A 15592-nucleotide genomic window follows, 5' to 3' on the forward strand; every position below is an offset into this window, starting at 1 on the left:
AAAGGAGAACCTGACTGTCTGAAAAGAAAAGTTACCTTGATACTACATCAATAAAGTTAACTCAACAAACCGACTGAGAAATTATTCATACAGTAGACAAATAATCTGCTATAACCCTTGACAAGGTAAATACACTTCTTTTAAATGTTGCTTTTACAAACAGTAGATAAACAGCACCAGAACATCACATCTCAGTTTTGTGGGTAGAATACAACAAAAGTTTGCCTTACGCAACCATAAAATACCACAAAATAGATGGCCTATTTGAAGTAGAGGCCTCAAAGTATTTTATTGAGAAGAATAAATTCCCCAGGGGGAATATGATAAAATATAATGTATGCCTAAGCCTTTTATACCAAATATACCACAGCCTCTATCGCTAATGCTGTATCAACACAATGACAATCACTTTCAGATGCATTTCATTTCTCGAAGAAAGCATTTACAACCATCCACTATTGTGCAATGCACACAGCAATCATTGAAATTAAGATCCAATTGGGAATCAATGCCATGTTCCCTTTGTAGTCAATCTGTTGTGTAAATCCTTAACTATGTGTGTGCATAGTTCTCAAAAGTAAAAAGGCCATATTGCCAGCACCACAGACGTCTCCTACAGATCAAAATATATTTCGAACTGCGCATTCTCAGTACTGAATCCACTTCTGTGACCAAGTGATACTATTGCTTCGAAAATCCCAGAGGCACATGTTTGACATGACATGTTTATTAATGAGGTCCTGGTTATCTATGAAGAACTAATGATGGTCATCTCTCTATATCTTTCCTTGGCTATATTTAAAAAGGAAGAGGACTTCCTCCGAGAACAGGAGAAGTCAGAGGGATGCCAAGCAACTGTCACACAATGGCAGGTGCCCAAGGTTTTACGGAGATAGCTTAGCTACCTCTCTCACAGCAGTTGTTATTTCATCTGGTCTCCATCTCTAGCTGTTCACCTGGCACAAACTAGACAATACAATAACACCCCACCATCCCATCCAAGCTCCTATTTCCTCTATTCCATCAAACCTGATTAAACCAAATAACATTTCTTCCTGCCCTAGGACAGTGCTTCTCCAGTCCTCGGGTAACCTCAACAGCACACAGTTTAGTTGTAGCACGGGACAAACATACCTCATTCAACTCATTTAGGGCTTGATGATAAATTGACAAGCTGAATCATGTGTGCTTGTCCAGGGCTACATAAAAATGAGTACTGTTGGGGGAACTTGAGGACTGGAGTTGGGAAACACTACCCTATGATAATGCCTGTTTAGATTAAAAATGTTTACCACAAAAAAACGAAATACTTAACTCTTTGACAAACTACACCCCCCACCAACCCCCTATCTACCGCCCCTAAACCTCCCCAATCCCCAGCCTCTAGGCACCCCTGGAGTGAAACATACGTGCCCATATCCCATTTGATCTGCTACACGAGCTAATGAGCTCTGCAGAGGTACACTACGCAGCAGTGTGATGATCGAAGGAGCGGGGTGGGTGGAGATGGGTAAATTAGACTGATCTCCTCAGACACTTAGCTATTTGACACAGGCAGGGAGAGAGGGTATAGAATGGAGATATTCAAAGAGCAGGTTAGTGTAGGAATATTGAGCCAAGGCTTTGCCTTCTCCTGTGGGGGTGCTAAATACAAAACGTATAATCATTAAATGCATATCAACTACGTCACGTCTTTTCTATGTAAATGTAAAGAAATTAAATGCAAGGTCCAATGCAGGAGGATCAGATATGTCATGTCCATATTTGTAAAAATGGACATGGCAAGATGATGTGCTTTTGTACTGTTACAGATGGATATGAATTGTCTTTATTAACCTAAAGTATTGATCGATTTAGCTTCTCAATACTTTAATTAAAAAATATATATTTTCACCTTTATTTAACCAGGTAGGCTAGTTGAGAACCAGTTCTCATTTACAACTGCGACCTGGCCAAGATAAAGCAAAGCAGTGCCACACAAACAGCAACAGAGTTACACATGGAATAAACAAACGTACAGTCAATAATACAATAGAAAAAGAAAAGGTCTACATACAGAATGTGCAAATGAGGTAGGATAAGGGAGGAAAAGGCAATAAATAGGCCATAGTGGAGAAATAATTACAATATAGCAATTAAACACTGGAGTGATAGATGTGCAGAAGATGAGTGCAAGAAGAGACACAGGTACAAAAGAGCAAAATAAATAAAATAAATAACAGTATGGGGATGAGGTAGTGGATGGGCTATTTACAGATGGGCTATGTACAGGTGCATTGATCTGTGAGCTGCTCTGACAGCTGGTGCTTAAAGTTAGTGAGGGAGATATGAGTCTCCAGCTTCAGTGATTTTTGCAGTTCGTTCCAGTCATTGGCAGCAGAGAACTGGAAGGAGAGGCTGCCAAAAGGAGGAATTGGCTTTGGGGGTGACCAGTGAGATATACCTGCTCGAGCGCGTGCTACGGGTGGGTGCTGCTATGGTGACCAGTGAGATGAGATAAGGCAGGGCTTTACCTAGCAAAGACTTATAGATGACCTGGAGCCAGTGGGTTTTGTGAAGAATATGAAGCGAGGGCCAGCCAACGAGTATCAGGCGTGTGCGTACTTGTGGTGAAGTTAGGTGCGGGAGCGCAGAGAATTGTGAACAGGCGCACACTTTATTACGTCAGGAGAGATATACAGATTGACGCAGCTGCGTCAAAAACCTCCTCCAGCCAACAAGGCAAAGTGTATAGCGTGCACAAATGTCACACAACATAAATGTATAGCAATACAAATAAGCTTCGTGAAAACACACGGAAAATAACATACGCTTAGCCTAGTGCGTACAACACGTAACACACAAAATAATTACACATAAAGACATGAGGGGGAACAGATTAATAAATACATGTAGTGTGATTGGGGAATGCAAACCAGGTGTGAATGGAACAGGACAAAACCAATAGATAATTGAAGAATGGAGCGGCGATGGCTAGACAGCCGGTGACGTCGACAGCTGAACGCTGCTCGAACAAGGAGAGGGGCTGACTTCGGTGGAAGTCGTGACAACGAGAGCATACAGGTCGCAGTGGTTGGTAGTATATGGGTCTTTGGTGACAAACGGGTGGCACTGTGACAGACTGCATCCAATTTGAGTGTTGGAGGCTCTTTTTGTAAATGACATCGCCGAAGTCAAGGATTGGTAGGATGGTCAGTTTTATGGGGGCATGTTTGGCAACATGAGTGAAGGATGCTTTGTTGCGAAATAGGAAGCTGATTCTAGATTTAATTTTGGATTGGAGATGCTTAATGTGAGTCTGGAAGGAGAGTTTACAGTCTAACCAGACACATAGGTATTTGTAGTTGCCACATATTCTAAGTCAGAACTGTCCAGAGTAGTGATGCTGGACGGGCTGGCAGGTGTGGGCAGTGACCGGTTTAAGAGCATGCACTTAGTTTTACTAGCATTTAAGAGCAGTTGGAGGCCATGGAAGGAGATTTGTATGGCATTGAATCTCGTCTGGAGGTTAGTTAACACAGTGTCCAAAGAAGGGCCAGAGGTATACAGAATGGTGTCGTCTACGTAGAGGTGGATCAGAGAATCACAAGCAGCGAGAGCGGCATCAATGATGTATACAGGGAAAAAAATCAATCAGAGAATTGAACCCTGTAGCACCCCCATAGAGACTGCCAGAGGTCCGGACAACAGGCCCTCCGATTTGACACACTGAACTATGTCTGAGAAGTAGTTGGTGAACCAGGCAAGGCAGTCATTTGAGAAACCAAGGCTGTTGAGTCTGCCTATAAGAATGTGGTGCTTGACAGAGTCGAAATTCTTGGCCAGGTCTATGAAGACGGCTACACAGTACTGTCTTTTATCGATGGCGGTTATGATGTCGTTTAGGACCTTGAGCGTGGCTGAGATGCACCCATGACCAGCTCAGAAACCAGATTGCACAGCGGAGAAGGTACGGTGAGATTCGAAATGGTCGGTGATCTGTTTGTTAACTTGGCTTTCGAAGACCTTAGAAAGGCAGGGTAGGATAGATATAGGTCTGTCGCAGTTTGGGTCTAGAGTGTCTCCCCCTTTGAAGAGGGGGATGACTGCGGCAGCTTTCCAATCTTTGGGGATCTCAGACGATATGAAAGAGAGGTTGAACAGGCTAGTAATAGGGGTTGCAACAATTTTGGCAGATAATTTTAGAAAGAGAGGGTCCAGATTGTCTATCCCAGCTGATTTGTAGGGGTCCAGATTTTGCAGCTCTTTCAGAACATCAGCTATCTGGATTTGGGTGAAAGAGAAATGGGGGAGGCTTGGGCAAGTTGCTGTGGGAGGTGAAGAGCTGTTGACTGAGGTAGGGATAGCCAGATGGAAAGCATGGCCACCCATAAAAAAATGCTTACCTACATTTTCAATTATTGTAGATTCATCAGTGGTGACTGTGTTTCCTAGCCTCAGTGCAGTGGGCAGCTGGGAGGAGGTGCTCTTATTCTCCATGGACTTTACAGTGTCCCAGAAACCTTTGGAGTTTGTGCTACAGGATGCAAATGTCTGTTCGAAAAAGCTAGGCTTAGCTTTCCTAACTGCCTGTGTATATTGGTTGCATATCACGGGGGCTATTCGATGCTAATGCAGAACGCCACAGGATGTTTTTGTGCTGGTCAAGGGCAGTCAGGTCTGGAGTGAAGCAAGGACTATATCTGTTCCTGTTCTACATTTTTTGAATGGGGCATGTTTATTTAAGATGATGAGGAAAGCACTTTTGAAGAATTACCAGGCATCCTCTACTGACGGAATGAGGTCAATATCCTTCCAGGATACCCGGGCCAGGTCGATTAGTAATGTGTTACTTAGGCCATTCGTAAACAGCACAAGCCTCATTAATCAGTTTGCATGGCAGTATTGGAATTCCATGTAAGAAGGCATTATGAATGATTGAAAGCTGGTTTCAGGATTTCAAACAATTCAGTGCACCTCTATTTCAGCACAACCTATACATCCCCTAGCAGTAAGGGATTAAGGTAACTTGTGATAGACTTCTGGTGAGAGAGGACGTCATTATGGTTGTTACAATTTCAAGTCCATTGGGACCGAGGGGCTGTGGATTAGTGAACTTTTTAGTACTCTGTGAGGGCCGAAAATAGCAGGCAAATTGCTTCGACACCTTGTGTCGAAACCTGTGTTATGGAGGAATGGGACAGCATGAGTGAAATGTTTCCCAAGGCAATGCTTTATTGAGTTACCATTCAACTAGGAAAGCACGCACACACACACACGCATGCACGCACGCACACACACACACACACACAGACACACACACACACACACACCTTGAAACTGTCAATAGGTTTGAAACTATTTTATTTGGGTGGTGGCTAGCAACATTTGAAACAAAAACGTCAACTTAAATACAGAAACTCCAATCAGCTAAATCACAGAAAACCCAATCTTGTTGTCCGACTCATAGTGTGTCTTCCAACATGTCATCCAAATGGCATATATATAAGCAAGCATTAGGAATTGATGAATGCACAGTTGGTTTCTCTACTCCCCTCACAAAAGATTAGCTTCGATATCACCACTGCTTTGGCACTTTATAAGGATGCTGAGCGGACATTTATTCTCTAAATATAAATATAAAATGAGGCTTTGCTTTTGATATATTATAATAATGACAGAGTGGTGGGATGTGGGCTCCAGGCTCACTGCCCTCCCTAACAAAGGAAGTGTTAGAGAAAGGAAGGAAACAGGGAGGTTTTAGGGAGAAGGAACCGATTAATAGTGGAGGGAGTGAAGGAGGGCAGAACAGACCAGAGTTTGTCAGACAGCAGAGAGCGAGAGAGAACACAGAGCAGGGGGCTGCAAATACACCAGCGCCAGTCTGCTAGCTAACACACATGCTGGAGGAAATCACAGCCAACAGAATCTTGCTGTGTGTCAAACCAACATGTAGTCCAGTCATCACTGTCTTTTGAGCAAAGCCACTGTGATTCAATATGATTGGCATAAACATTGGCTTTATTGCTGGTGCTGTGCGTCACCCGAAGGAGACTTCAATCCCGACTACTAACCCACCAGATACTCTGATCTGCCCCAGACTAACACTAACCCACCAGATACTCTGATCTGCCCCAGACTAACACTAACCCACCAGATACTCTGATCTGCCCCAGACCCCCCGCAGCTCAGACTAACACTAACCCACCAGATACTCTGACCTGCCCCAGACTAACACTAACCCACCAGATACTCTGATCTGCCCCAGACTAACACTAACCCACCAGATACTCTGACCTGCCCCAGACTAACACTAACCCACCAGATACTCTGATCTGCCCCAGACCCCCCGCCCCGCAGCTCAGACTAACACTAACCCACCAGATACTCTGATCTGCCCCAGACTAACACTAACCCACCAGATACTCTGATCTGCCCCAGACTAACACTAACCCACCAGATACTCTGACCTGCCCCAGACTAACACTAACCCACCAGATACTCTGACCTGCCCCAGACTAACACTAACCCACCAGATACTCTGATCTGCCCCAGACTAACACTAACCCACCAGATACTCTGACCTGCCCCAGACTAACACTAACCCACCAGATACTCTGATCTGCCCCAGACTAACACTAACCCACTAGATACTCTGATCTGCCCCAGACTAACACTAACCCACCAGATACTCTGATCTGCCCCAGACTAACACTAACCCACCAGATACTCTGACCTGCCCCAGACTAACACTAACCCACCAGATACTCTGATCTGCCCCAGACTAACACTAACCCACCAGATACTCTGACCTGCCCCAGACTAACACTAACCCACCAGATACTCTGATCTGCCCCAGACTAACACTAACCCACCAGATACTCTGATCTGCCCCAGACCCCCCCGCCCCGCAGCTCAGACTAACACTAACCCACCAGATACTCTGATCTGCCCCAGACTAACACTAACCCACCAGATACTCTGATCTGCCCCAGACTAACACTAACCCACCAGATACTCTGATCTGCCCCAGACTAACACTAACCCACTAGATACTCTGATCTGCCCCAGACTAACACTAACCCACCAGATACTCTGATCTGCCCCAGACTAACACTAACCCACCAGATACTCTGATCTGCCCCAGACTAACACTAACCCACCAGATACTCTGATCTGCCCCAGACTAACACTAACCCACCAGATACTCTGATCTGCCCCAGACTAACACTAACCCACCAGATACTCTGATCTGCCCCAGACTAACACTAACCCACCAGATACTCTGATCTGCCCCAGACTAACACTAACCCACCAGATACTCTGATCTGCCCCAGACTAACACTAACCCACCAGATACTCTGATCTGCCCCAGACTAACACTAACCCACCAGATACTCTGATCTGCCCCAGAACCCCCCCCCACACCCACCCCACCAGCTCAGACTAACACTAACCCACCAGATACTCTGATCTGCCCCAGACTAACACTAACCCACCAGATACTCTGATCTGCCCCTGACTAACACTAACCCACCAGATACTCTGATCTGCCCCACACTAACACTAACCCACCAGATACTCTGATCTGCCCCAGACTAACACTAACCCACCAGATACTCTGACCTGCCCCAGACTAACACTAACCCACCAGATACTCTGATCTGCCCCAGACTAACACTAACCCACCAGATACTCTGATCTGCCCCAGACTAACACTAACCCACCAGATACTCTGATCTGCCCCAGACTAACACTAACCCACCAGATACCAGATAACACTAACCCACCAGATCTGCCCCAGACTAACACTAACCCACCAGATACTCTGATCTGCCCCAGACTAACACTAACCCACCAGATACTCTGATCTGCCCCAGACTAACACTAACCCACCAGATACTCTGATCTGCCCCAGACTAACACTAACCCACCAGATACTCTGATCTGCCCCAGACTAACACTAACCCACCAGATACTCTGATCTGCCCCAGACTAACACTAACCCACCAGATACTCTGATCTGCCCCAGACTAACACTAACCCACCAGATACTCTGACCTGCCCCAGACTAACACTAACCCACCAGATACTCTGATCTGCCCCAGACTAACACTAACCCACCAGATACTCTGATCTGCCCCAGACTAACACTAACCCACCAGATACTCTGATCTGCCCCAGACTAACACTAACCCACCAGATACTCTGATCTGCCCCAGACTAACACTAACCCACCAGATACTCTGATCTGCCCCAGACTAACACTAACCCACCAGATACTCTGATCTGCCCCAGAACTAACCCCCAGCAGCTCAGACTAACACTAACCCACCAGATACTCTGATCTGCCCCACACTAACACTAACCCACCAGATACTCTGATCTGCCCCAGACTAACACTAACCCACCAGATACTCTGATCTGCCCCAGACTAACACTAACCCACCAGATACTCTGATCTGCCCCAGACTAACACTAACCCACCAGATACACGGATCTGCCCCAGAACCCCCCCCCGCAGCTCAGACTAACACTAATCCACATAAGTAAGAGAAGCCAGATGGTCAACAACTGCGGAAGAGATAAGTGCATTGGACATGCCTCCTACTAGCACTGACTTTGGTGATAGCTACTTTCCTGAGGAAAATGTATTTACTATGACTGAGATATGTGGTTGTCCCGTCTAGCTATCTTCAGATGAATGTACTAACTGTAAGTCGCACTGGATAAGAGCATCTGCTAAATTACTGAAATGTAAATGTAATGTGTGGAGTGCCTGCCGTTGTTTACCTTGTGCTTCAAGTTACCACTGTAAGCCCTGTGGAGGGAATGGAGGATGAGGGAGTATAGCGAAGCTGGTGTGTGGCTCAGGGGAGGCCAACTCTGCTCCAATCTGAGGTGTCAGAGCTGAGGCCCTGGGCAGGTAGAGTATCCTTTCCCCCAGTTCCCATGCTCCTCTGTCTGTCCCTGAACTGGGGCCCACCACAGGCTTCAATCAGTCCCACCCCTGCCTCTAGACAGAGGGGCATGGGAACTGGGGACAGAGTAAAAAGCAGCCCTGTATCCTGACACACCTGGGATAGAGCTGCTCTCCCTGTGGCACTCGCAAGGTTACTCTACCTGCCCAGGGCCTCAGCTCCGACACTCCAGATTGGAGTGGTGGTGCGGAGGTGGCCTCCCCTGAGCCGCACACCAGCTTCGCTATACTTCCTCATTCTCCATTCCCTCCACAGGGCTTACAGTGGTAACTTGAAGCACAAGGCATGCACTCGCACGGGATGTTCTCCAATGCTGATAGGGAGGCCTGAGTAAAAAAGTTTGGGAACAGCTAGTTTAAAGCACACTTTTACAAGTCTCAGTCATAAATGACAGCTCCAATAAGCCCCCTATGGTGAACGGGATGTGAGAACAACAGGCTTGCAGAATCATGACCATTTCCAGTTTTCAGTTCATCGTCACTGGTAGGGGGTCCTGTGTTCTCTGGGCATTACTGACTCAAATGAACCATGTGAGCAGAAAGATTTGTTCTTTTGACAGAATGACTCGAGAAGATTAGAGTCTGTAAAAAAAGCCAAACTTCCCATCACTAGTTCTAATGTTGTTTTTGTCACAAAAGGGGTGGCTACTTGCAATATGCTCCAGCATTCAGCATACTTATTTACTACCTGAAAATTGAGACACGCCGTGTCCTTCCTTCCGCAGCTGTGGGGGCAGGGTCAGTGGTATCCCTTGGCTCCTTGATCTGATCTATAGTCTATATAGGCTAATTATCAAAGTAGCCTATTTTGCATTGCTAACCAAATATAATCTCAGCGACTGTTCAAACAGTAAACCAAACAACAAGACACCACCCAAAAGGGTTATTATGTTGAGAAGCAATAACTTGTGATTAGGGAAAGGGGGATACCTAGTCAGTTGTACAACTGAATGCATTCAACTGAAATGTGTCTTCCGCATTTAACCCCACCCCTCTGAATCAGAGAGGTGCGGGGGGCTGCCTTAAACAACATCCAGGTCTTCAGTGTCCGGGGAACAGTGGGCTAAGTGCCTTGCTCAGGGGCAGAACGACGGATTTTTTACCTTGTCAGCTCAGTGACTCGATCCAGCAACCTTTCGGTTACTGGTCCAACGCTCTAACCACTACAACTGCTATAGCCAACTAGCTAGCAATGTGCTTTTTTCTCTGTGACCAAAACATGTTTTATTTTTGTATTTGAACTGATATGGGAATGAATACACAAGCAGCATATCAAACTGGGATAATGTTTTAAGTTACACCGGGAAGTATACAAATACTTGCTAGCTAGCTTGCGAGGATTTCATGTTACCAAAAGGTGTCCGCCACTCTAAACATCCCACTCCATCCACATGCACCCACGCATGTAGATCAACGGTTTAGTAACCTTTACTCTCCCCCTAACCCCAGGAGGGTACATGCAGTGGTAACCTTTACTCTCTCCAACCCCAGGAGGGTACATGCAGTGGTAACCTTTACTCTACCCAACCCCAGGAGGGTACATGCAGTGGTAAACTTTACGCTCTCCAACCCCAGGAGGGTACATGCAGTGGTAACCTTTACTCTACCCAACCCCAGGAGGGTACATGCGGTGGTAACCTTTACTCTACCCAACCCCAGGAGGGTACATGCAGTGGTAACCTTTACTCTCCCCAACCCCAGGAGGGTACATGCAGTGGTAACCTTTACGCTCTCCAACCCCAGGAGGGTACATGCAGTGGTAACCTTTACTCTCCCCACTCCCTCCCTCCTCCTCCTCCTCCTCCTCCTCCCAGTGTGGAGCTGCAGGTTATTGACGTGGGGGTTTATGTTCACCAATAGGGGTTAAGTACAGATTTAGCAACACAGGCCCCGGGAAAGTGAGGGCAGCACTGACACAATGACCTCAGCCGCCATCCATCGGTCCGGCAAAGCCTCTGATCCCTCCAGATTCCACACGAACTGTAAACACACCTTGCCTGATCTGAGCCTGCCTTGCCAATCAGACACACATACCCCTCTGGCCCTGCGTGGATGCTTTGCCCTTGAGTTTCATTGGAATCTGCTCTGTGCTGTGGACAGTTGGTCTCACTATAGTTCAGATATAATGTGCAGCAGCCTGGAGCCTGAGCCTCAGATGTGCCCCAGATTGCAGGGTGCACGTAGTAGGCTAGTGGTGACGTGATTGGAGATGTAGACCCTGTTGTGTTGTGATGTTATTATGCTTCACGCATGATTGGCTCCACACAAAAGACTCTGGCCCATCAACTAAGCCCCCATAATCCACTGGTTCAATATTCCAGGGGATGCCCACTTTCACAAACAAAACAACAGATGCAAACATTATGTCCACTGAAGTCAAAACTGGGATATTTTTATTAGATTGGATGTTGGGTGGAAGTGCTGTTAAATGTGTAAAACATATAGAAAATCCAGCTACATTTGTGATTTTCAATTTTTAATGGCACGGCCCAATCTTTAAACCAAAACATTAAAAAAATGTCAATGTGTGAAATACAAAGTAAATAAAAACCACAAATCAGATTAATCCTATCTATCTTCTCTTCAGTGGCTCACCAAAATGAATGGAAACATTCTCAGTCACTCTAAATCATTCATAATCAATCCACAGATATGTCATGCTTCCATCTCATACATGTAAGCAATGCCCCTGTCCTTTGCCGAGACAACTAAACACGCTAAATACTCATAATGTTTGCAGTAAATCAGCAGCACCCATGAGGACCCATGTTGTAAAGCCATCTGAATGAGTGGCAGCCCCAGCAGAGCACACACAGGGAGACATGGTGGAGCAACCATTTCAACGACTCAATGACAACCAGGAATAGTAACATGCAAATTATTATGAGCCCCAGCATAAATCTTTCTCTCACATATGCCTGAAGAGAAATCTTTAAATGATCAGGATATCAGTTTACAACTATTATGTAATATGGCATTTTATCATCTTGTCTTGCTCATATGACTGTTAAACTAATGACTACTACTGTTACATTTGTATCTGCTGAGTAACTTCAAGAATCATGTCAGCATCACACTGCTTCTACATCCATATAGATATGTAACTAGCACCCCAAAAAAGAGAGAATGCATGATGGAGAGATGTGAAAGAGAAGAACAACATAGTAAAATAATGCTTTGCTTACCCAGAAGACGAGGTTGAAGAAGAACATCATGTACTTCAAACAGCAGAGACAGCCCCGTGCCATGTTGTACTTCTTGAACTCTAAAAGGAACACAAATGATAGATCCAGGTAAAAGACCACGTATTTGCTGCCTTTGGGCGCCGTGTACTTGTTATTGCTGCTCTTGTCTCCTCCGACGTTGACGCTGGTGTCGGCCGCTGTCCCAGCCTGCCCCTGTGCCGTGGTACCGCGTGGCCCCGTAGAGCCGTAGAACGCGCCGGCGGTGAAGCCGCGGCCGCCGAATGGGCGGCCAGACGTGGAGTCGCGGACAAAGTCGGAGTCGAGGCTATCCACGGATGGGCTGCGGTGAATGGCTGACTCCTCACTGCTGGACTTCTCCATGCTCTTGGGCTAACACTGCTGCTGAGGGGCTCTCTACCGTAACACACTCTACCATGTCTCAGAGATGAGAGGACACAACTCTCCCCCTCCAGCAGTCCCCTCTCTCCCTCTCTGATCTGTACTGGTTCTCTCCAAGCCCAGAAACTCTGAATCGTTCTATCCCCCCAACAATGGCACGACTAAACTGTATCGGGTAAGTAAAAGGAAGACACAGGCAATATTCCCGGCTCTATGTCTCGTCTGCCCGGTGTCCAATGTCTGCTCTCATGCTCCTGAGTTGGCCATGCAGAGAAGTCCTAGTCCAGCGAGGAGCATATTTACCCTGATGAGTTACAGCAAGCTACGTCCTTGAGTCAGTAAGTTTCAATAGTGTCCCCTGGATCTCCACACTGCTGTGCTGTGTGTGTGCCTGTGAATCTTTCTCTCCAACTCTCAGCTGCTCCACTTCTTCCTCCCTACTGCTGACCTCAGGACTGATTTCTGCCTGGGGAGCTGGAAACTTTTGCCCCCCCCCCATACAACACAATCCTGTATCTGTATTCCTCTCTCCTCTTCTTCTCCTCCTTTCCTGCGCTCACTCAGTCCTCTGTGCTTTGCGCTCTCCAACGTGCTGATGATAATCTGATTCAGTTATTCTCTCTCTCTCTCTCTCTCATTGTACAATTCTGTGCTCAGCTGCTCAGTCTCCCGCTCTCTGCCTGTGCTGTCAGTCGCAGTGCCGTGGCTGATGTGTGCTATTACCGGCAAGATGCATCTAACAGGCATTCCCTATCCTATCCCCCTTAACTAGAGCACTGCCCTTGCCCCCCCCCTCTTCTCTCTGCTCTCCCTCTTACTCTCTTGCTCCCTGCCTCTCATCAACCCCTCCCCACTGCTGAGGGAGCAGCCAATGAGGCAGTTGCAGGCGGCTACAGACAACCCAGGCTCCTCCCCTGTGCCCCGACCATGTCTTTAATAAGCTGATCATAACACAGCATTGGCTATACAAGTTCATTAATTTCCTCAGTGTTGTCTGTGCTTCAGGGGGTCCGAGAGGCCATTCATTAATAATATGAAAAAGCATGAGTCCAAGGAAACGTGTTGGTGGTGTGGGTGAAGGGTGGGGTGGACTTCTCTGGCACAGTCTGATAAAACCTTCAAACCTGTGATTTCATTGAGACACTTGATATATTTACGCTCAATTAACTTTCACAGTGGCTATTTATTTTCTATTTGTGAAAGGCTGGATAAGATGACATCAGAGCACGATCATGATTAGGAGGATTACTTCATGCAGACTTGCTGAGGCTATGTGCAGCCTTGTCACAAAATCGTCAGTTGCACAATGTCGGCTCACTTCCATGCAAGGAGCACTGATAAATTGGCAGAGACCCAGCCTTTGGAATTATTGCACCATTTCAAGCATGGAAATGGGAGAGTGGCTTAAAGATACTCAACACGTTCCTATGGAAACCCAGGGTCAAACACCGACTCTCTCAGTTGTTTCACACATGGAGCTGACAACATATTACAGCTCTAATATTGTAGAGCTGCGTCCTTACATTTATCTAACCCTCTGGTTTGAAATACAAAGTCAGAAGCCTAAATGCACATGATCTGTGAACAAAGAGAAAAATGCATTTTACCACATCAGATATCAACCCCCCCGATAGAGAGGCCATTTCAATCATATCGTACATGCTGATTTTATGAGATGGGGATGAAAGATTTGCAACCTTTTTATACAGCGTTTGACTTTCCTTTGCTATGCCACATCTTTTCCTTCAGAGAGCTACCGTACAAACAACAGCAATACCATTATCTGTCCAACCACTCACATAGCCCTTTCACTGGGTTGGGTTTGTGAAAACAGCCTAATCTTTACTCTGTACTGCAGTGCTGTGGTAACGGTCCCTCTCTCTGTCAGCAAGGTGAGGTTGAGTGCTCGTGATGGCTGCAGCTCAGAGACGGATGGAGCAGAGTTCCAACTGAATGGTCTTAAAGTAAACCCAGTAATGCCCTGTATACACAGAGATACACGGATCCATGTATCTTGTGTTTCTACAGAGTATACACGGCTCTAACAAGTCTGACATCCTGGAGCTTGGTGGTAGTGGTTGGAAGACAACACGAGACAAAATCACATTATACTAGTCTTAATCAGCCAGGAACAATGGAAGTGTTCCTCCAGATCACAAACCGTTAAACCATTAACATATGTATTTTTTAAATGAGCAATACCATACTTAAAATGACACAGGTCTATAATTATAATTAAGTAGTATTAAAAGGTATGGAACTGGCAAACTTCCAATTGCTCCCAGTACTACCACATCTTTCTTGTAAAAAATGGCAATGTCAGCGTCGCTGTTCACGTCATCCTGGTGTGGGATGAGAATTATGAAAGCAGTCCCACACAGATAGAACAGGGGATATTTGACCCAGAATACTCTGTCCCTGGTGGTGCCATGGAGAGCTGAAGAAGCATTGGCTCAGCTCCCGTGGGTCGTCTGATCACAGCCCGTCAGGACCTTAACTCTTAATTCAATACGTTGTGTGTCAGTAGCCGCCACCTCAGAGGAGGACATGCATTCATCAGAGGGCTATTGGTATTTGTATTTATTATGGATCCCCATTAGCTGCTGACAAAGCAGCCGCTACTCTTCCTGGGGTCCAGCAAAATTAAGGCAGTTTATACAATTTTAAAACATTACAATACATTCACAGATTTCACAAGACAATGTGTGCCCTCAGGCCCCTACTCCACCACTATCACATATCTACAGTACTAAATCCATGTGTATGTATAGTGCGTGTGTGCGTGTGTGCGTGTGTGTGTGTATGCATGTGTCTGTGCCAATGTTTGTGTTGCTTGGGCCTCTTAGCTTGCATGTGCTGCTGATGCCTTGACCAGACACAAGGGCACGTTCCTCCTCTCACTCCCTCCTGAGCCAAGCCCAGCTCAGCTCATCGCCATCCACTCAACAGAAGAGAACAGAGAGGCATGGGGCTCTGAAGTCCTTTATTAGGCAACAAGAGGTTACTCAGAGACTCAGAGAAACTCTGGAGAGACAAGGTCTATAGCATA

The 15592-nt window shown here is 46.2% G+C and overlaps 1 protein-coding gene and 1 long non-coding RNA gene across 3 annotated transcripts in view; both read right to left on the reverse strand.

The window, feature by feature from the left end:
• LOC112218755 (tetraspanin-9) overlaps positions 1–15592 on the reverse strand; it is a 289884-nt gene that overhangs the window by 121049 nt on the left and 153243 nt on the right. The window contains exon 1 of one of the 2 annotated variants that reach the window (XM_024379866.2): positions 12145–13304. In XM_024379866.2, the coding sequence (XP_024235634.1) occupies positions 12145–12525 (381 nt within the window). In that variant the 5' untranslated portion in view covers positions 12526–13304. Of the gene's footprint in view, positions 1–12144; positions 13305–15592 lie in introns of those variants that run through there. The other variant, XM_024379867.2, reaches the window with a different exon arrangement.
• LOC121840076 lies at positions 4872–6768 on the reverse strand. The gene is made up of 3 exons (XR_006079368.1): positions 6716–6768; positions 6201–6314; positions 4872–6146 (listed from the first exon to the last, which is right to left on the reverse strand). It is a non-coding gene; the product is annotated as an uncharacterized LOC121840076 (long non-coding RNA).

Source organism: Oncorhynchus tshawytscha, linkage group LG19 (assembly GCF_018296145.1).
Source record: "Oncorhynchus tshawytscha isolate Ot180627B linkage group LG19, Otsh_v2.0, whole genome shotgun sequence".
Lineage (NCBI taxonomy): Eukaryota > Metazoa > Chordata > Actinopteri > Salmoniformes > Salmonidae > Oncorhynchus > Oncorhynchus tshawytscha.